General features: G+C 49.5%; 1 protein-coding gene across 2 annotated transcripts; it reads left to right on the top strand.

The window, feature by feature from the left end:
- Positions 1–665: 665 nt before the first annotated feature.
- On the top strand, positions 666–21160 carry scarf2 (scavenger receptor class F, member 2). Of its 2 annotated transcripts, none has more exons than XM_056602536.1 (11): positions 666–1607; positions 4029–4087; positions 4200–4301; positions 4785–5301; positions 5709–5927; positions 7163–7291; positions 7638–7741; positions 10051–10162; positions 10799–10896; positions 15475–15633; positions 17023–21160. In XM_056602536.1, the coding sequence occupies exons 1-11, from the start codon at positions 1498–1500 to the stop codon at positions 18303–18305; spliced, it is 2892 nt and encodes a 963-aa protein (XP_056458511.1). In that variant the 5' UTR covers positions 666–1497; the 3' UTR covers positions 18306–21160. The 2 variants fall into 2 exon arrangements, with proteins under 2 accessions (XP_056458511.1, XP_056458510.1); XM_056602535.1 differs by having other exon boundaries at positions 15472–15633; positions 17023–21159.
- Positions 21161–22044: the final 884 nt, after the last annotated feature.

Genomic DNA, 22044 nt, shown 5'->3' on the forward strand with positions numbered 1-22044 from the left:
CTACAAACCAAATGTACACCGTGTTTGTATATCATGACAGACCAATGCATTCGGGATGATTTTCATAATTACCACACGAGGGCGCCATTGTTCTACATAGTCGTTTCTTGCGACCCCACACCCGTAAATATTCGAAACTACAGGCAATATTTAAAACGTTGACAAATAACAGAAAAGGGTTGCTTCGAAATTCTACTAGGAATATAATATAAACCAGTTGAGGCCTTTTGCTTAATTCAAATTTGTGCTTCTTAGGATGATGGCATACCTCAGAGGAGGTGGGGGATGATGAAGATGATGATGAGGATGTCGTCTAATGATCTAAATGTCATTATTGTGACCTTGATATTAAGTCCGATTGTATTGTTCCTGTATTTGTTGTATTGTATGTTCAACCCATTCACGCCCACCAACCGCATTGTATTCAATGTTAGATCTATAAAACCAGATTAGAGTACAAAAGTCTCCTGTAGAACCAGGCCGTCCATTTGTCCGCCACGCATGGCGCTCAAACCTCAGCCACGGCTGCCTCGATCCCCTCTCGTCTCACGACGGAACGCCTGGGACGACATGCGTACAATAAGCGTTACAGGCAAGAAAGAGAAGAGAGGGCGGGACTTTCAGTTACATGGGTTAAGCTGGTAGAGGGAGGGACTTTCTGTATCAGCGATATCCGTTTCTGTTACATGTTTCAGATTTTGCGTTGTCAGAATATTCGTCGAAACCCCACACGGTCTGACATTATCGTTGTTCTTCTTCTCGTCTTGTTCTCGTTATTTTCGCTCCAGGGGACGGCTAACTGACGCACGCGGCGTATATAAAGAAGAGACCGGATGTGAATTACGAGAGACCAGGATAACGCTACAGTCCAGGGTCCTATCTCAGCTTGCCCTAACGGTGGCCAAGGATAGAGTAACAAATCAGGAATTTCCCTTCTGCCACTCCTGAGAGCGCCAGAGAAGACCCAAAGTTACGGATTAAACCCCTCTCCTCAGAGAGCGGCCAAGAAAGGACCCCAAACAACAGTTTTTGGTCCATCACAACTTTAATTCTGACGCAGTGAGGACTTTTCCGGCTGAAATCTAACTTTTTTCGGTGCGGGATGTTAAGACGCGTCGGGTTTACGACACAGCGACTTTTTTTTTTCTTCCCTTTGAGCAATCTTTAAGGAGTTGATGTCGCACTAACGGAGCTTCTCCTCAACACATTCTCCTTTGCAACCCTGGTTTGGTGGGAATGAGGAGATTGCGAACCTGTTGCGTAATCGTTTTTTGGACACTTTATTTTGGACCTTGGGTGCGTCGATGACGCACAGGGTGGCCCATTTACAATATTCTTTTGAATGCGGATTATATTTGATTCTTAAAGTGAACTCTATGATAGGCTGCATCACCAGCACCTCTGGATTTAGCGCACAAACCTCCCGCTTGGGCCACAATAGAGAAGCCTCGTCGCTGGAGCCATAGGGGCCACTAGGAGGATGCATCCTTATGTACAATGGCATTGAACAACTCTTTGGCATTTGTTGCGGTGGTTTCTTTCTTTCTTTGCTCCTGTTTTGGCCAAGAACTCAATCCGAGGGGCAGGAATGTATGCAAGCCACCAGGGTAAGTGTTTGCCCATCTGCAAACTTAATATAGGCTTGCTAGACCCTCTCTTTTTACAAGAGCCATGTATACGCTCAATAACAGTGGAAGGATGGTTACAGAGGCTTTGAAGAGGTCGTTATGCTATATTTGACCTGATAACATGCGTTCTCTACGGCTTGGTTATAGCGTGGAAGTGGACGGGGGGGTGGGGGGGGTTAAGAAAGCGGTCATCCAGATGTGCAAGGAGCCCATTGGATACATTACACCACAGGGGGCGCTAGAAGTGACCTTCGGAGAACTTGCAACATCTGTCGATCAAAGGGTGTGATGGAGGACTGACTTACCTTTTGGAAATGAACTTCCACACAGGAGGGGTTTTTGATTGGGCCACCTGTTTCAACGTTATAGAAGAAAACATATTTCTATCCAATGCCTCCGGATCGACATACTGGTGATACTGTTTTTTCAAATGTTCCTGGCACATGTCGTTCGGATGGTTGAATTGCATTCACTTCTGTATTTTCCTTTAAAGAGTGTGAACCGCTTCCAAAAGCCATCTAGAGTGTACAATCTCACTCGACAATATGTTGTTTTGACCTCCCAACCCCATCAACGATCATATCGGTCGGTTAGTATGGGATAGATGATTGTTTATAACGTTCCCTGGATCCTTCGGAGCCAGAATAACGTTGTCCATGTTGCTGGTATATTGTCTTAGCCTCTGCAGCAGACATGTGATGATGGAGCTGTGATAGAAATCATGTGCTCATGCTATATGAAAGAGCTCCTTGTTCCTGCAGTTTGACCTCACTCACACAGTCTGAAACATATATGTAGGCCAACTCAAGCACGACCACTAGAAAGTTGGCCTGTATCCAGTAACCCTTTAGAATATGTGGGTGGAAAAAAGTGAGTTTTAACCACCATGGGTCTGTGTTTTAAGACTTGGTTATAAACAATTTAAATAGTGTTGACCTTGTCCATATAAGGTGTGTGGGATGATGTCACACATCACCTACATGTTTACAAGTTCCTTTCATTCTTAAGCAACACATGCATTCGTTTAGCCTTTCCTCTCTTGGTCTGTACGTCATGGAGGTGGTAACGTCAGCACTGTCTCCCTCCATCCCATATTTTCTCACAGTGTCTGGAAGTCCAAACATATTTATTGATGCAATGCTTTCGTTGTTGACGGCAAACACATTGTTCTGGAATGAGCACAGCCACAAGCACAGCTCTTGAATGGCCTGGAAGTTGATCCTTTTAGAACAAGACAATAATAAAAGATACAATGATGGCGGTAATGACTACACCCACTACTGCCCAATTGCTTTTTAAAATTGTCCCTCAACACAATGCAGAGTGAATGTATGATGAATAAATCAAAGATGAACCAGGGTTTCCCCAAGCTATGACGGCAAGGCCAGGAGAGCCACGGCTGTGTCCTCAGATAGATGTTGATGCTTCTGGGTTAGCTAGCTAATTGTTCCGGGTTAGGTAGTTGATTGTTCTGGGTTAGCTAGTTGATTTGTCTGGGTTAGATAGTTAATAGTCATTGGTGAGCTAGTTCATTGTTTTGGGTTAGTTAGTTCTTCATTCTGGGTTAGCCAGTTGATTATTCTTGGTTAGCTAGTCGATTGTTCTGAATAGTAAGTTGTTTGTTCTGGGTTAGCTAGTTGATTGTTGGGTTAGTTTTAACGTTTTCGTTTCAACCAACACAGTGGACATTCCAATAAACAGCAGGGAAAACAAACCCATTGGCTAAGCTCAGTAAGTATAACTCTTCCTAGTACGTGAAGCTCTCAGAGGTTATGCTCGTAATTATTATTATTATTACTGCCCCCCCTCCTCCATTATTGCTTCCTGCTCCCTGGCCGGAGGACTGGAGGAAGACTGCTGTCTGAAGATACCACAGAGGAAGCTCAAGTGTTGCAGGGGCCCGCCAGAGGTCAAAGGCGTGGGAGGAGTGGAGACACATTTGTCCTCTCTCCCCACGGATCCAAACTTGGCTTCCAACCCCCCTCGCTCGTGCAGACCCCCACTCCTCCGCTCGCATGCTTATCTGCCCTGGCTCCACTGGCTGCAGGCACCTGTTGTTAAAAGCTGCTTCATCTTCTCTCGCTCGACGTTTAATGTTTGTCGGTGGCATCCCGGCAAGCGGGCCGTGCTAAAGGGCAAGGCCATTATGAAAGACGGGGCGGTTATGGATGGGATATTAACCGGGGATGGGCTCAGTGTACTCACTGTAGTAAGGAATGCCTCGCATTCCCCTGGCCCCCAGTACTTAACAGCTACATCAGTGAGAACCATAAGGTGCAGTGCTGGGCTGGGGTTTTCCTCACGGGGCTTCAAGGTTTATTCTGTTCAAACTCACATATATATGTGTTTATATTCCTCTTTATTTGGGTTTGTAACCGTCTGTCCGAACCTCCGTTCCAGGGCTCCAGGTCTGACATGCTGTAGTGGATGGGGCCAGCTGGCGGATGAATGCCTGACACGTATGTATACGCGCTGTATTATAATTATCCACAACGATCCGCACATGCTGTGGGTTTACTTGTAGCGGAGCCCCATTGAGTGACGTGACGCTCTGTGCCTGTTCCCTCACAGCTCTCTGCGGAGGAAACTTCACCTGCAAGGAGAATGAAGTGTGTGTCAGACCCAATGAGTGCCGCTGTCGCCATGGATACTTTGGAGCTAGCTGTGACACAAGTAAGGCAATAGGCTCCATTCACCTAGCAGCCATGTTGTTTAGAAACGGCTGTTGTTTTGGCTGCTCCTCCTGTGGTGTCTCGGTGCATTTGACAAACAAACAAAGGCATTTTTTTAGTTTGACAGCGTCTTAAAGTATTATGGGAGATTGTGTCAGGGCTAGCTTTACCGGAACATTTCTTCTCAATGCTGATGGCACCACATTTACATTTAGGGCATTGAGCAGACGCTATAATCCAGAACGATTTGCAATGAGTACATTTGTCAGAAGAAAGAGAAACAACAATATAACGCTGTCTGTACAGTAAAGATGTTCACAGAACCAAGTGCCAAGCACTAACAACTGTTAGGTTAACCCATTCCCCGTACACAACGAAGATAGCTAGGATAAGACGCTACACAATGCTAAGCACTATTTTTTAGTGCCAGGACGTACGACATACGATAAGTGTAAGTATGTTCAACAAGTATGTTCTTCCGCAGAGTGCCCCTCCCAGTTCTGGGGCCCCGACTGCAAGGGGAAGTGCCACTGCTACCCCAACGGCCAGTGTGACGACCTGACGGGCCAGTGCACCTGCAACCCCAACCGCTGGGGCCCCAACTGTGAGAACGCTTGCCTGTGCAACAAGGGCAAGTGCGACCAGGACACGGGCAAATGCACCTGCCACCCGGGCTTCTGGGGCCCCCAGTGCAACAACAACTGCTACTGCAGCCTGACGTCGGTGTGCGACGCCGCCGGTCGCTGCATCTGCAACCCCGGCTGGACCGGCCGCAACTGCGCCATGCAGTGCAACTGCAACAACTCGCCGTGCGACCAGTTCACGGGCCGCTGCCAGTGCCGCGAGAGGCTGTGGGGCCAGAGGTGCGACCGGTACTGCCAGTGCGTGCACGGCAAATGCAACCAGGCGGACGGCTCGTGCACCTGCACCCCGGGGTTCCGAGGGAAGTTCTGCAGGGAGCCCTGTCCCGCCGGCTTCTACGGGCAGAACTGCAGGAACAGGTGAGAACGTACGCAGTGGAGGCAGTGGCGACACGGGGGGGGGCTGCGGTCGTGCACTGCAGGGCTGGTCTGACGGGAACTGCACTCGCGCATAGAGCATCTGAGTGTTTGTTTTAAACATAGCATAATCTAAATGAGATTTGGGGATTTAAACTCCTGTGATGAATATCAATACAACAAAGGCGACATGCTAAAGACATGTCATTCAAAATGACCACATTGAAGGCTGACCATGCCATCCAGATATCTCCCGTGCTATCTTTTGCATTAACAATTTTTGAACAATGTCTTCTGCCTGTTGAGTTTGGTTTCAAAGGCCCCTCTCAATAGGCCCCCTGAGGCCGCTGGGGGGTCCAGGAGCAGAACGTGACGGTGGTTGTCTTGTCGTCCCCCTTGCCGGCCGCTAGGTGCGGACACTGCAAGGGCCAGCAGCCCTGCAAGGTGACGGAGGGCCGCTGCGTCACGTGCGACCGCGGCTGGAACGGCACGCGCTGCGACCAGCTGTGCTCCAAGGGCTTCTTCGGGGAGGGCTGCCAGGAGGAGTGCCCCGCCTGCAAGGACGGCCACCACTGTGACCCCATCCACGGCAAATGCTCCCACTGCAACCCCGGCTGGATCGGGGACCGGTAGGTGCACACTCACACACAGTCACACACACACACACACAAACCCACAGTGCCACTCTTTGATATACTATACTGCACTGCCCCGTCTGTACTTAACTCAAGTGGAAGCTATGTCAAATATACAAAAGCACAATATAATTTTTTTTTCTTCTCACAGACATACACACACACACACACACACACACACACACACACACACACACACACACACACACACACACACACACACACACACACACACACACACACACACACACACACACACACACACACACACACACACACACACACACACACACACACACACACACACACACAGAGACACACACAAACACCTACAATCCACAACATAATGTTATGTTTCTGTTGTCTGGGCAGCTCGTCTCACACTCTACACAGTGCGCTAGCTTAGCCGTCGTCACACTGCTCCCCGTCTCCAGGGAAGGGCTTCGGTCCCTCCTGAAGGACTCTGGGTCAGCAGCAGAGACCCAGAGGCTCACAGAGAGTCCTAAAGAGAGTCTTCCCCTTAAACAGATGTTACTTTAGAGGGAAATGCAGCGCAGCAAAAGGTTCTTGGGAATAATTAAAAGCTGTGCACACACATAACTCCACCTGTTCCTCGTCAGCCCCACTGTCTTGCACTACTTGTTAGCGTGTGTGGACATAGTAATCTTCAAAATGCATGTCATCTGGGACCCAGCAGTCCGACGTTGCCTCGGCAGAACCTCTGGGGGGAGATAGTTCAGAGGCCGAGAGAAAGAACCGAAAGGGGCGGAGTCACCCTTTAACGACCGAGATATCCTACCCAAGAGAAAATCACGCAACCCTTGCGAGTTTTCAGAATTTGAACTGTATTTCTATAAGCCAGTAGCTACACTAGTGAACTGTTTTCATCTGCTGATTCGAAACCTGTGTTTGTTTGTGTGTGTGTGTCTGTGTGTGCGTGCGTTTTTGTGTCCATGTGTGTGCTTTGTTTGTGTGGGTGATTTGCGTGTGTGTGGTATGGTGCGGTTTGTGTGTGCGTGTGTGTTTGGTGTGTGTTAATGTGTGTGTGTGCGTGCGTTCGGTGTGTGTGTGTGGTGTTGTGTGGTTTGTATGTGCGTCTGAATGTGGTGCGGTGTGTCGTGGTGTGTGCGTGTGCATATGGTTTGTGTGTGTGTGTGTTGTGCGTATGTTCACGTGTGTGTGTGCGCGCATGTGTGTGGGTTTGTGTGTGTGTGTGTGTGTGTGTGTAGGTGTGGGGAGCGATGCCCCAACGGAACGTACGGGGAGAACTGTGGGAGCGACTGCAGCCACTGCTTCAACGGGGCGTGCCACCTGGTCACCGGAGAGTGCCTGTGCGACCCCGGGTTCCATGGCGTCCAGTGAGTCACATGACCTGCCGCATGTTCTACCGAGCGCCTGCGTTGTAAACGTACCGTATGTTCATAGAGGCCCTCCTCTCTGTATTAATGTCACAAGAATGGGTCTGAGCTCGCTTTTAGTTGTTTTTAAGTCGGTGTTTCGAGTATAGAAAAGGAGCGTGCACGCTCTAGGAAAAGCAGAGTAAACTCAAGAGGAATTCTAGACGTTTGCCAGCAGTGGTTGATGGGAGGAAAACATTTGTCTTTGCTGCTATAACTCTCTCTGTTTCCTGTATCGGTCCACCATATGGTTGTTGTTTTTTTCTACCTCTGAAAAAAAGGTGTGTTTTCTTTGTGCGTTCTGAAGCTGCAACATGACGTGTCAGGCCGGACAGTTCGGAGTGAACTGCAACCAAACGTGCTCCTGCCATAACAAGAACTGCAACGCCGTGTCCGGGGCCTGCAACCTACGTAAGGATCACACACCGACGTGTTACAGGCGGTCTTTCTTCTACCGATCGATAACAACATCCACCATGAACTCTGTTCTCGCCCGTATGCAGTGTATGCACAGCCACTGCCAATCTCTTTATATTTAGGGCGACGCTTTTATCCAACGCGGCTGCCAACCGTTAATACACACATTGACAAGCCGATGGCAGAGTCAGCCATGCAAGGCGACAGCCAGCTCGTCAGAAGCAGCTAGGGTTAAGTGTATTGCTCAAGGACACCTTGTCACTCAGCTAGTAGGAGCCAGGGTTCGAACTAGCAACCTTACGGTTACAAGTCAACCTGCACCACCTCCTGAGCGGGTGCTTTCTCCTACCGAGCCACGACAACATCCACCGGGAACTTTGTTCTGGCGCGTACGCAATGTCCGCACAGCCACAGCCAAACTCTTTGTAGACATTTTCCAAACAAATCCACCTTGTATGACAAAAAAACAACCACATTGCGTTCATATTTTAAGACCTGTAGCTGTGGGTCCGTCAGGACAGCTGTTAAAGGTGACACTCTGGTATAGAATGTCTCGTGTTTTTGCCCGCAGACCGTAAGCAGATACACAGACGTGGACTCCGCTCCGCTCGTGTTTTCAGAGCGAGAGAGAGCGAGAGCGAGAGCGAGAGCGAGAGCGAGAGAGAGAGAGAGAGAGAGAGAGAGAGAGAGAGAGCGAGAGAGAGCGAGAGAGAGAGAGAGAGAGAGAGAGAGAGAAAGAAAGAGAGAGCGACGCTGGCTCTTGATGATCGAGTTTCCAGGCCTTTGTCCTCCGACCGCTGTGTGTGTGTGTGTGTTGGGCCGGTCCCACGCAGGCGGGACGCGGCTGAGGAAGAGATAAAGAGGGACGAGGAGGAAAAGGGGACATAAGAGAAAGTAACAGAGGAGAAGAAGAGAATGAGGAAGAAGAGGAATTTTGAAAAAGGGGGAAAAGGGGAAAAGAGAGGCTTTGTTGCGTTAGGAGGGAATAGACCAAAATAGGAGGGAGTGAGTTAAAGAAGAGAAGGAAATAGGAAGGGTGTAGGAAGCAGGGTGAGGGTTCGGGAAGTGGCCTTGTGTAGGAAGCATGGGGTCGCCCAGGGTTTCGTCCAATGGGAGTGTCAGGCGGGGCAGTGATGTCATCGGGTCCCTTCACCTTATCAGCCCCGTGGCCCCCGGCACAATGTATTTACTTCCCAGGGCCGTGACCCCACTTCAATCAAACCCCTTCACGACCCGCCACACCAGAGCCCCCACACGACCCTCTGAGGCTGACGGCGTTAGGACACGTGGGGGGGGGGGGGGGGGGCTGTGTCCCCTCTGACTAACGAGGACCCCCCCCCCCCGCTCTCACACCGGGCCACAGGACACGGCCGTGTTCATGCATCACAGCCGTCCTATTCTCAGTGTTGTCCTGATTGAATTCGGCCAGGTGAAATAAATCATCAGATGATGATTGATGGTCCATGAGGCTAAGTGATAAAATGAGGCGGATTGCTTGTTCTGGTAAATTACAGATGATGAGCTTGCTGTGTATTTTTTTTATTATTATTTATTAATATGTGTTCATGCATATTTTATGTTTTTTTAAAGATGGTTGAATTTATGTTCGGTAGATTCATCCTTGTTGCTGCTGATATTTAGAAATAGCTTCACCAGTAAGCCTTTAAGATAATGTTAATGCGATGCCGTTATACTGCATAATTTGAATTTAATGTCACATAGATTATGTTTATGTGACAGGATTGGTTCATTATTCATTGGTTCATTATATTGCCTATGATCTACGGTCTGGCGTTAACACATTTAGATGTGCATGAGAGTGAGAGAAAGAGATAGAGAGCGAAAGAGAGAGAGAGAGAGAGAGAGAGAGAGAGAGAGAGAGAGAGAGAGAGAGAGAGAGAGAGAGGTTTAGAGAGCTGAGAGAGAGAGCAAGAGAGAGAGAGAGAGAGGGAAATTAAGAGAGAGCTAAGAGAGATAGAAAGAGGTAGAGGGAGCTAAGAGAGAGAGAGAGAAGGGGTAGAGAAAGCTAAGAGAGAGAGAGATAAAGGGAGCTATGAGTGAGTGAGAGAGAGAGAGCGAAAGCTAAGACAGAGAGGTAGATAGAGTGAGAGAGAGTCATAGAGATAGCTAAGAGAGAGAGAGGGAGAGAGACAGAGCGAGCTATGAGGGAGAGAGAGAGAGAGAGAGAGAGAGAGAGAGAGAGAGAGAGAGAGAGAGAGAGAGAGAGAGAGAGAGAGAGAGAGAGAGAGAGAGAAAGCTAAGAGAAACAGAGAAACATAAGTTGACTGGCGGTTTGTCCTCAGAGCCCAACCAACGGATGGGTGTGATGGCAGCAGGGACCTTGGTGTGCTGCCTGCTCATTATCCTGCTCTCGCTGCTCTGCTGCTGCTGTCTCTGTCGACACAAAGACCACAAGTGAGTGATGGATAGGTGCCCAGCAGCGCACTACATTGTGGGATATGCAGTCCTTTTTGTCTGGCGTTCTCCTCAGTCAGAAAACAGATAATGCATACAAATCCACAGGCTGGGAGGTAGAAACATGAGAGGGGGGTACTTCATCTGATCATTACATTGGAAGATAGTGAACACATTTTGTTATGGTTCCTTTATTGTTATCTGTCTGCCTGTCTATAGATAGATTAACAGTATGGATATATGGATGGATAGACAGACAGACAGACAGACAGACGGACGGACGGACGGACGGACGGACGGACGGACGGACGGACGGACGGATAGAGTGATAGACAGACAGAGAGACATATAGAGAGGTAGAGAGACAGACAGACAGACAGATGGATAGAGTGATAGACTGAGAGAATGATAGATCGATGGATAGAGTGAGACAGACAGACAGACAGACAGACAGACAGACAGACAGACAGACAGGCGAACACCAGGTCCAATGTAAGCAGCCTTCATTGGACCTGCCGTCCCCCTGAGCTCAGCCAATGGCGCGCAGAGCCGCGGCGTCTGGCCCAAGAGGAGTGCGGTTGACTTTCCATGGAGTCATCGTTTTTTCAGTGCTAACCAAGATATCTCTACCAACAGCAAAAAGGCCAAGTGGATCCTGTGCGGGCGTTTCAGCCGAATCAGCACCAAACTCCCCCGTATTCCACTGAGGCGACAGAAGCTGCCTAAAGTAGTGGGTAAGTCCCACCGAGGGTGCTTATTTAAGGCCCGTCTGTCCGCTCCGCTGGGCCGGCCTTCGGGAGGACCAGGGGGGAGCTGGGAGTGCAGACCGAACACGGAGGTCTCACACAGTTCACTTTAATGTAAACCTATGAGGGGAACCTGTGAGGACACACACACACGCACGCACACACGCACACGCACACACACACACACACACACACACACACACGCAATATACACACACACGTATAAATATATTACACATATATACACCTGCACACAAACAAACATGCATTCACACATGCAACCACAATAAATATATATGTGTGTAAATATATACACATCTATACATACACTGTACTCACAACTCTGTGGACAGACACACACACACATGCACGCACAATATATATGTGTATAAATATATCTTACTTTTGACGTGCCATCAGTGATTTAGGTTCACTACTGGCGACGTCCAGGACAGTAATTGAAGTTGGAGTAAAGAGTTGTTTTTTCCTCGTGGCGCTTGATTAGTCAGCCTTCCGCCATAGCTGAGGACAAGGGTTGGAAATGAGTTAAAGTTGGTTAAAAGTTAGATAGAAGTGTATGTTGGCTGCCAGGCATGTATGTACTTTCATTTCGAAAGGAATGTTTTTTCTTGAGCCTCATTATTCTTGGCACCCTAAAATGCCATGTGTTATTATATGATATATCTATATATTTTATATATTATATAATTATAACTCCTTCACAGCAGTTTCAGCCCCTGCTCTCCTCCTCATATTTCTAAAAAAAAATTCAAAGAAGAAGAACTTCTTTAAAAAGCCCCCACCCTTCCCCCAGAAGGGACCAGTTGGGTGTTTGTGATGGTGATGGTGTTTTTGGTGATGGCTTATGTGGTGGTGGTGTTTGTGGTGGTGGTGGTGGTGGTGGTGTTTGTGGTGGTGGTGCTGTTTGTGGTGGTGGTGGTATTTGGGGTGTTGTTGGTGTTTGTCATGTTGGTGCTATTTGGGTGTTGTTGGTGTTTGTCATGGTGGTGCTATTTGGGTGTTGTTGGTGTTTGTCATGGTGGTGGTATTTGGGTGTTGTTGGTGTTTGTCATGGTGGTGGTATTTAGGATGGTGGTGGTATTTGTGTGTCTGTGAGCCCAGTGTCTCTTGTCTTGGCCCCAGTGTGTCTCATCTGCGATCATGTGACCCCACTGTCTCTCGTCCGTGACCACATGACCCCACTGTCTCTCGTCCGTGACCACATGACCCCAGTGCCTCTCGTCCGTGACCACATGACCCCAGTGTGTCTCGTCCGTGACCACATGACCCCAGTGTGTCTTCAGTCTTCAGTACGAGGCGTGACGCCCTGAGGCTGCTCCGACACTGGGACACAGTGTCGCTGTTTCCCAGACATCGCGGCCGGCTTGGTGCGGAAAAATACAAAAATAACCATTAAGCCTCCGACGTCACCATGGCGGGCTGCGGGCCTCCAGTAGCCCCGTGACGACGCGTCGGCCTTCGGTTTGTGTTGCATCTCGGTGACGCGATCCCCTCACAAGGCAGTGGGTCGTAATCACTGCTGTTCTGTGGCGCCTAATACGGGATGACCTGCGTCTCCTCAGGCCTGGGCAGCATGCGTTTCCTCAGCCTTCCAGATGATTTCCGCCAGCAGCTGCGCTAATGAGGCCTGCGTTGAAAGACAACACGTGGAAAAGCAGACCTGTGTCCGTACCCTAGTTGGATTACAAAATACCTTTGCCATCACGGGTGAAAATATCACGCAGGTTGTCAACCAAGTGGCCGTATTGTAAACAGGGAGATACTTTTGCTTGTAATATCTAAGTCTGTAGGCTCTGTTTTCAAGAGTTCTAGGAACATCATGTACTATTAAATGACACAGCTGCCTCGCATATTATGGATTGATGAAGTCCCCGTTCTGTAAACATAACACAACGAACCTTTCATATTGGTGTGCAGGGTTGTTAAAGCGAGCAGCCTCTCTAAGTGTAAACCCTTGTGTTGCTAACAGACGACCCACGGTGAAGCGTTGGAGCCGCTCTCTCTTTCCCATCAGCCCTGGTTAGGTTTGTAGAAAGTGTTCTCCCCTTTTTCCTCTGCTTTCCTCGTTCGCCTCCCCACAAAAACCCTGGCCCTGCCAGCGTTTTGTAACTTTAACCCTGTCTGGGGGCTTCGCAGTCACACACACACACACTCCTGAACACACACACACACACACTCTTGAACACAAACACACACACACTCCTGAAGACACACACACACACACACTCCTGAACACACACACACACACACACACACACACACACACACACACACACACACACACACACACACACACACACACACACACACACACACACACACACACACACACACACACACACACACATTCCAGAGGGGGCCTGGAGGGGCTGGATACAGGAAGTGGTCAGATTTACCCGAGCCCGTGTCAGAACTGTGATTTATCCGCCAGGTCCAGCAGCAACAGATGTGGCCCGCAAATAAAACGTCTAAAAGAGGAAGGAAGATAAAAGACAACATTCACTCCTTTGTGAGCGTCCCCTCGACCAACCAGCGTTCTGCGCACGCTCTCACCCACAGCCCACTTAGAATAAGACTGTTTATTCTGGATAAACATGGCACGGTTTACAGTTTCATTCCCCCCCCCCCCCCCCCCCCCCCCCCTTCTGCCTGACCTGGTCCATGTCTAAGATAAGTCGTTATTTACATTCAAAGGGAAACACGCAACTCCAATGATCAACAGACCCTTATTCATACGGTCAAACTTTAGAGGCATCGCTGAACAGAGTCACGGCCCTTAACCTCCCCGTCCCCGGTCTCAGATCCCATCGGGGTTGTTCCTTCAGGGGGAATCAAACCGGCCACCCTGTTCCTGGCTCTATAGGGGGGTAGGGCCCCCGGGCCTCTGAACAGCTGTGGACTAGCAGCTCAGCCTGCAGCTGCAGAGCGTCGAGCCTGCCCTGTTGTCTGTCGGCCTGCGGCGCGGGCCGTGGTCTCCGTGGCGTCCCGGCTTCACGCCTGTCTGCCCCCCCGTCCCCCGTCCCCCAAGCCCAGACTCAAGGTCCACAGTGAATGACATTCAAGGACAGTTGTTCCAGCCTGTGCACGCTGGCCCTGTCACACAGAGTCACGTGACGCAGGCTGCACTGCTGAGGCCCCGGCTCGGGGTGGCTGCTCGCCATTTCCCCGCCGTTACTCAGACTTGTATGTGTGTGTATGTGGGTGTGTGTGTGTGTGTGTGTGTGAGAGTGCCTGTGTGTGTGTGTGTGTGTGCGTGAGGGTATGTGAGTGTGTGTGTCTGTCTGTGTGTGTGTGTGTGTGTGTGTGAGGGTATGTGTGTGTGCGTGCGAGCGAGCAAGCGAGTGAGTGAGTAAGAGAGTGTAAGGTTGTGTGTGTGTGTGTGTGTGTGTGTGTGTGTGTGTGTGTGTGTGTGTGTGTGTGTGTGTGTGTGTGTGTGTGTGTGTGTGTGTGTGTGTGTGTGTGTGTGTGTGTGTGTGTGTGTGTGTGTCTGGGACTAGCACACACTATGTTTTTATACCGTCAATAACGTTTGAGTTATTTCGTTTTAATTGTGCGGTTTTGCCAAGGAGCACACTTTCGAAACACGGTGTGATTCAGTCGACCGATGAGCCAACATCTACTGAAACATTCATCTCATTAAAAGATAACGGAAATTCCCAAAATGCAAGCGAAAGACGGAAGGGAGCAGTGTAGTGTATATGTTGCCACATAAGGCATATATGAACTTGTTCGGACTAGAAGCACAATGCTCTTTATCTCTGGACTGCAGTCCAGTAAATGACCCTCAGACGGCCCTTAGATGGGGAGCTCTTGGGATGATCAGTGAACAGGAACACGTTGATCTTCTCCGTGACGAAGGCCCTGGGGACACCAGGGCTTCCTGTGGCCGACACTGAAGAACACAGCCTGGCCCTGTGTGTGGACGGGGTGGCGGGGGGGCGGGGGGGGTGTGTGATGTGGTGAACCATGCTGGGTCGCGCCCGGTCTGGCTCAGACCACGGCGGCCCTGTGTGGACGGGGGCCAGATGGGGAGGCTGTTCCTCCTCCTCACACCACAGCTGTCCTCAGACACAGTGGTCAGCAGAAAACAGCCCGCGGGGAACAGGAAGTCAGGCGTTTATTAATACAAAAGAAGAACAGAAAGGTAGAAGTTGGAATAGCAGAAAGCTAACCCTAACCTTCAGAATTATATTTTTATTTCCGGTTTTTTTTTGGTTTCATTCTCTTTTGGGTATTTATATATTTTACATTTTTTTTGTCAATGGGCTCGAAATAAGAGTCTCAAATTAACTTCTAAAATCTATGGCCAGATACAGAGCCTTTATATACATACATATATTTCTATACATATATATATATACAGTGTATACAAATGTAATAAGAGCAGTGTAAGTGTGTGAGTGAGTGTTTGAGTGTGTGAGAGTGAGCAGTGTGAGTGTGATAGAGTGTTGTTCTTGTAACACAGTATCACCCAACCTCCGCTCACCTTATGCCCTCTCTGCTTGTTGTTTTTGTCCCCTCCTCCACCCCCCCACCCCCCAGTAGCCCACCACGACCCAGAGAACACCTTCAACTGCAGCTTCATCGAGCCCCCGTCGGCCGGCGGAGACCAGGAGCTTCCCCCCTCCTCCTGGTCCTCCCAGGAGTCCTTCTCCTCCTTCGGGAGCGGAGACGAGAGCCCGGTCTACTGCGTGCCTCATGAAGGTACGACCTGAGCGGGGAACCTTCTGGGAGAACCATAGACCCCCTGGAAGGGAACCATCTGATAGGGAACCAAGGAACCCATCTGGAAGAACCATAGACCCCCTTGGAAGGGAACCATCTGATAGGGGAACCGTAGACCCCTCTCGAGGGGAACCATAGAACCCATCTGGAGGGGAACCATGGAACCTAGAAGGGAACAGTGGAACCATCTGGAAGGGAACCATGGGAAGAGACCATAATATGGCACTGTATTCCCATTCCCCGTCTTTACCAGAATCTTCCGTCTAGGACTAATCCCTTTGTATCTAAAAATAGTATTACATTATCTTAGTGACTCCCAGAGGGGAATTGTGGCGGCCACAGCAGAAAGTACCGGAGAGTAGTAGAAAGGAATGAGTAAGAACTAAAATAGATGTTCAGAAACTTGTTCATGGTCTTCTTTCATGACTCCCCAAACTTTTTCGTCAGGGAAAACGTAGCGTAGCTCGACCTTAGCTGCTCCTGGTGTGTTAGCATGGAGAGGAAATGGTTTGCTCACGTCAGCACAACTCAACACATCCCTACTGTGACGCATGCTGGAAGCTCTTGGGGAACATTGTCAGAGAATGACGCAGCAGTTTCTGAAGTTTTCACCAAATTGATTCGTTGTTTTGATCGCAGGATGAATGATTTCGCTGCGTGGGCAAATACATTTGCCTTGAGTATTTGGCTTGGCACATGGTGAACACAAAACATTGACATTAATGTCTTACAATAGTAGAAGCACGAACATACTGGCATAATCAATTAATTAGAATATCTTTTGCTGTCCAAGCAGATAGAGGTGCACATTTTTTGTTTTTAAAGTCAACTCCAGACGCAATCGACCAGATTACCCAACGAGGTCGATGCCTAACTGCTGCGTCTAGCAATCCATCAATCGGTTGAATCGTTGAATACTGGAAACATTCATTTATTTGTTATGTTCCACCTATCCACCGAGAGCCACAGTGTTGTAATGAGACTGCGTATCTCTAAGTTTTATGAGGTTATCCTTAGGCCTAAAAAATATATATATTGTTCCTGTTGGTTGTCAGTTGAGGTCATGGGTAGGTAGGGAATATATATATATATAATTTTTTTTTTTTCAGCGGCAGCGAATGATAGGTAGGTTGTTTTCATTTAAAAACGAGAAAGATTCGCTCATCCTTGTACAGAATGAAGAGGTGCTGTACAAAAACATGATTATAGTTTGCATAATTTTTTTTTGATTTTCTTATGTATTATTATTTTTTTAAAGCTCAGAAAATAATTTAGGTCGCACATAAATTGACAAGGTTGGTCGGAAACCGGAACCGAACAAAATTTTGTTTTAGGCCTTAGGAGGCTCACCGTGTCGTTCTTCCACAGAATCCGTGAACGAGGGCAAGGAGAAGCCCGGGGTCCCGGCCAGCCCGGACGACGCGGGGGAGTACACGTCCCTGAAGGAGACGGGCCTCTCCAAGCCCGAGGGCAGCGAGCAGCCCCTGCTCAAGTCCTCCGACAGCGAGGGCTCCACCAGTGGCTCCGAGTCGGCCGTGGGGGCGCTGTACGCCCGCATCGCGCGGCTCTCCAAGACCTCCAAGGAGGACGACGGCGGCGGAGGCGGAGGCGGCGGCGGCGGGGCCAAGGACGGGGACTCCACTCCGGTCCCCGAGGCCAAGCGCAACGGCAAGCCCCCGCCCTCCCCTGGCAAACCCAAGCCCCGCCCACCGGACCCCTCCACCAAACCCAAGGTGTCCTGGATCCATGGAAACACTACGGGGTCTCCCCAGCCGGAGCCGCAGGGGCAGCCGCAGCCCCCACACCAGGCGGGGGCGAAGGCCCTCGCGGTGCCCCGGGAGAAGAAGAGAAGCTCCAGCGACGGTTCGGCCAAGAGCGAAGAGCGCCAGAAGATGAAGGACCTGGCCAAGGAGAAGAGCCGCGAGCAGCAGCAGCAGAAGAACCAGGAGCCGAGGGAGGCCGACGCCGCGTCCACCCCCGGCCGGGCCAAGCCCCAGCGGGGGGGCAGCAGGTCGGGGGAGGAGTCCAGCAGCCCCACCCACATGGAGCACATCAACGGCGTGGTGCAGAACGCCCTCAAGAAGATCGGCGGCTTCCACCACGGCTCCTCGTCCGAGAGGAAGGAGGCCCCCACCAGGGAGCCGGTCAAAGAGCCCCCGCGGAGCCCCAAGGTCCTCCACCCCCACATGAACTCGGAGGCGGCCACGCTGCTGGCCGCCCAGCTCAAGGAGAAGACCCAGAGCATCAACAGGAACGAGGGCACCGGCCTGACCAAGACCAACGGCCTCAGCGCCACCACGCCCAAGGCGTACCGCGAGAAGCCCACGCCCCCGCAGAAGGCCAAGCGCACCTCGTCCAGCGGCGCCGGGCAGCAGGGGGCCGCCAAGCCCCTCCTCCTCCCCAGCCTCCAGAAGCCGGCGGCCCCCCGGTCAGTCACCCCTGACCCGGGGCCCCCCGAAGCTAAGAGCCCGGATAAGCAGGACTTGAACGGCTCGAAGGCTGCGGAGCCGGTGTCGGAGCCTCCGACGCCCAAGAAGACCCCCATGAAGAAGCCGCCCCGGAAGAAGGGCAAGGAGGCCACCTTGGAGACGTCCGAGGTGAAGCCCCCCCAACCAAAGACTGCCATCATGCCCCCGCAGATTGTGAAGTGATCTTCTAGCGGACGGTCGACCAAGATTTGTAATATTTCTTTCTAAAGGACTGCACCAACTCAATGGTTGGAGTGGATGTATCCAGCCTACTGGTTGGAGGGGACTTCACCAGCCTACTGTTGGAGTGGATTAAACCAGCCTACTGGTTGGAGTTGACTATACCAGCGTGATAGTTGGAGTGGACTATACCATCATAATGGTTGGAGTGGAATATACCAGCATAATGGTTGAAATACAACCATTGTCGACTAAGGATTAGTCGTTTAAGTGAGTGTAGAAAGCAAGACAATCTTCCCACCGTGGCTTCAACCGTGTCTTTGTGGTGAGTTGTACCATAACGGCATCTATAACATTATTATTACATTCTCTCCCACCATGACCTATGGCCTTACTGGACCAAGCTGGACACAGCTGTCAGAACTTCAACAAGCTGAAGGTTGTGGAACACACACATCATCCTCCATTCATCTCTGCAATGTTTCCACCACTACATTCTCCCAACACTTTACCTGAATGGTTTATTATTACAAAACAGCAGTTAAGCTTTTAACTATGCACTCCACCCAGGTACTTTAACTATTTAGGAAATACATTGAATGAGTTGATCAGAACTCTGCTGTTCCAATAGACCCCAAAGTATAGCACAGAACAATGTGGAAGGCAAGCATAAGTTTCCTTTTAGATTATTTTCAGTTTAAGCTATCCGTTCTGAAAAAGAACAAATTCAGTCGTGTTTGTTAAAATTATAAATGTTGCGCTGAAGACAAAATTGTGCTATTTAAACCAAAAAATCTGAGTTAGCGCCAAAATGACTCTACCATGGCTAGCAGTGTGTTGCTCTTCTCAGAGTTGTGTTTACTTTCCGTTTCTACATCGAGGCTTGTACCAAAGTTTTTCAGGAATCCAAAACAAACATGGCCGACTTCCTTGGAAAAATCTTTAGGTTATTCTACCAAATACTGGTATCTTTGTGGACAGAAAACGTTAAAGCTAGCACCAAATTGAAGGGGAATATGTTGTCCTTTTCTGCAGTCACTTGAACCACTATACTGTTAGCATGGACCCACAGTGGATTTATCCTACGTCCTTCCTGGTATGCCACACTTAAGAGCACTTTACACGGGTTTACATTACATCAGAAGCATATCGATATCCAAGAACCCTTTGAGGAATTTGACTTTCTGCAGACAACACAGCGAACCAGGCCTTTTTAGATGGGACGCGATGGACCACCGAAACGCTATAATCTCTGTCCTTCACCCATTTGGTAAACGTCAGCAAATTAGGGGGCATTTAGTTATCTGGTCTTTGAAACACATGCTTAAGGTCTCCATCTGGATCTCTTCCGCTGTGGTAAAACTGGACAACAGGCCAGCCAAATACCACCGGGATCATTCCCTCATCCAGCAGGGAGATCGTCTTGACCGATCAGCTCATTGAGTTAAGCAGCGATATGGGAAAGTGATTTACTTGGATAGCATGTGGGGTAGAGAGGTGTGTGCTTTGAGTTGCATGAAGCATTTCTTATAGGAGCGTATGAAGCGAAGTGGCTTTAGAGGTCAACTAGGAAACCTGAAGCTGAAAAATAAATGGAGGAAAAAAGCATGTTAGGGCTGTATTTGATGTAAACGTGTCTTCGTGTGATGAAGTATTAAAGAGAAGGAGGGCTTTATTTTAATCAGGATCTGTGCTGAAGTTAAAACATAAGCTATTTACATCAGCAGAACGTTGCACAACTCAAAAACTGTAGGGCCCCTGCTCAGCACACACAAGACAATCAGTTCATTACCGGGGGCCACTTACTAGCATACAGGACAACCAGTTCTCTACCGTGGGGCCCCTGGTTAGCATACGAGACAACCAGTTCTCTACCGTGTGGTATCATACATAAGACAACAGTACAATCACTCAAGGGGTCTTATGCTGAATATCTCTGATCATACGAATCCACCAGCTTGTGTTCAACATAATGTTTTTATAAAAGGTACCGCCATTCCCCAAGTCTTTGTTCCATTTGTGTTTATTTTGTTTTTGAATTGTTTTTTTATTCCTATTTTCACAATGTTTTCTAAGCTGTGCTTATATGACATTTGTTTGGTGTTCCTTTAGTTGTCGTTGTCTTTTTTTAAGATCTGTAGTATTACGTCAATAAACTGACTTTCACTTTCTGTTCGCTTCTGCACGTTGCAGATCTGTGGCTCTGAGTACTTGCAGGTACTGGCTGGGCTCTGTGGTTTATCTCTGTTGACGTTATGTTTGTGTAACACGTAACTGCATGACGCAGAGGGGAACGAGAGGGCCCTAAGGGCTGAACTGTAACCGTATCAATCCGTCCATCGTCTCAGGACGAGAAGTACATGTCTGTGTGGTTCTGCTCCACGAGAGATGCCCCAACATTCATTATGTGATCATCAAGTGGCCATTGTAACTGGTTCAAACATATCTTTTTTATATCTGACTGGCCCGTACCTGTTTCAACAGGAATGGATATTTTTTTAAGAAGGGCCTTAAAATGCTGCAAAATCATAACAAATGTACGGTAATATTCTTTATTTCTTTGGCGTTTTTTTGGTTTGCGTCCTTGATTTTCATGTGTGTATGTTGTTGTTCTTTTAAGTTGGTGTTTATTGATTTACATTCTTCGAAATAAAAAGCGATACATGTAGCTGTAATTCAACTGAAAAATAACTTCTAATCATTGAATGCCCTCTTTGTAGAAATCACCAGTTTAACATTCTGTAGTTTTCAGCAGCAAGCCGTCCCATCGCCCGTTTGGACAGAGTATATCCCCACTGTACATCGAAGAAAAGGTTTATACTCACTGTACAGTGTGGACAAAGTACATCCTCCGTGTACAGTGAAGACAGAGTACATCCTCAGTGTACAGGGAGGACAGAGTGCTTTCAGTGACTTCCTACACCGAAGTAGAGCTTCAGTCCATGGCCGACTGATTTGAGCCTTTCCTGTTACTCTGGGCTTGAAGTTTCTCAGGGCCGGGGCAAGAGAGGGGCAGAGAGAGAGAGGGAGAGAGGTAGAGAGAGAGGCAAAGAGAGAGGGAGGCAGAGGGAGAGAGAGTGAGAGAGGGGGAGAGAGAGGCAAAGAGAGAGAGAGGGTGAGGGAGAGAAAGAGAGAGAAATAGAGGGTGAGGGAGAGAAAGAGAGAGAAATAGAGGGTGAGAGAGGCAGAGAGAGAGAGAGGCAGAGGGAGAAAGAGAGGGAGAGGGGGGGAGAGGGAGAGAGCGGGGGGGAGAGACAGAGAGAGAGGGACAGAGAGAGAGAGAGAGAGAGGAAGGGCCAGAGAGAGAGGGACAGAGAGAGTGAGAGGAAGAGGCAGAGAGAGAGAGAGGGACAGATGAAGGGGAGAGAGAGAGGGGGGGAGGGAGAGCGTGAGAGGAGTCCTACGGTGAAGGTATTTACCGCCGTCCGTCTCAGCCGCACTTCAAAGCGCCCGGAGGAGACCGGGGGACCTGGTCCGGCCGCCCGGGGACACGGAACACAAGAGCTCCTTTCAGGGCAGGAGGACAGTGGGGACTCTTGTGCCGGGGCCCTCCGACTGCAGCCATCACGCGCCCGCTACGTCTGCCCTCTGGGGGCAGGGGGAGGTGGTGGGGGTGGTGCTGGAGGTGTGGTCGGGGGGGTGACGGATGCGTCTGAGGATCTCAGTGTGGATGATCGGAGCAGGGGTGAAGGAATCGTCACTCAGGGAGTGTCCAGCGCAGCACTTATTATTAACCGCAGCT

The sequence above is a fragment of the Gadus chalcogrammus genome, chromosome 11 (genome assembly GCF_026213295.1).
Source record: "Gadus chalcogrammus isolate NIFS_2021 chromosome 11, NIFS_Gcha_1.0, whole genome shotgun sequence".
NCBI lineage: Eukaryota > Metazoa > Chordata > Actinopteri > Gadiformes > Gadidae > Gadus > Gadus chalcogrammus.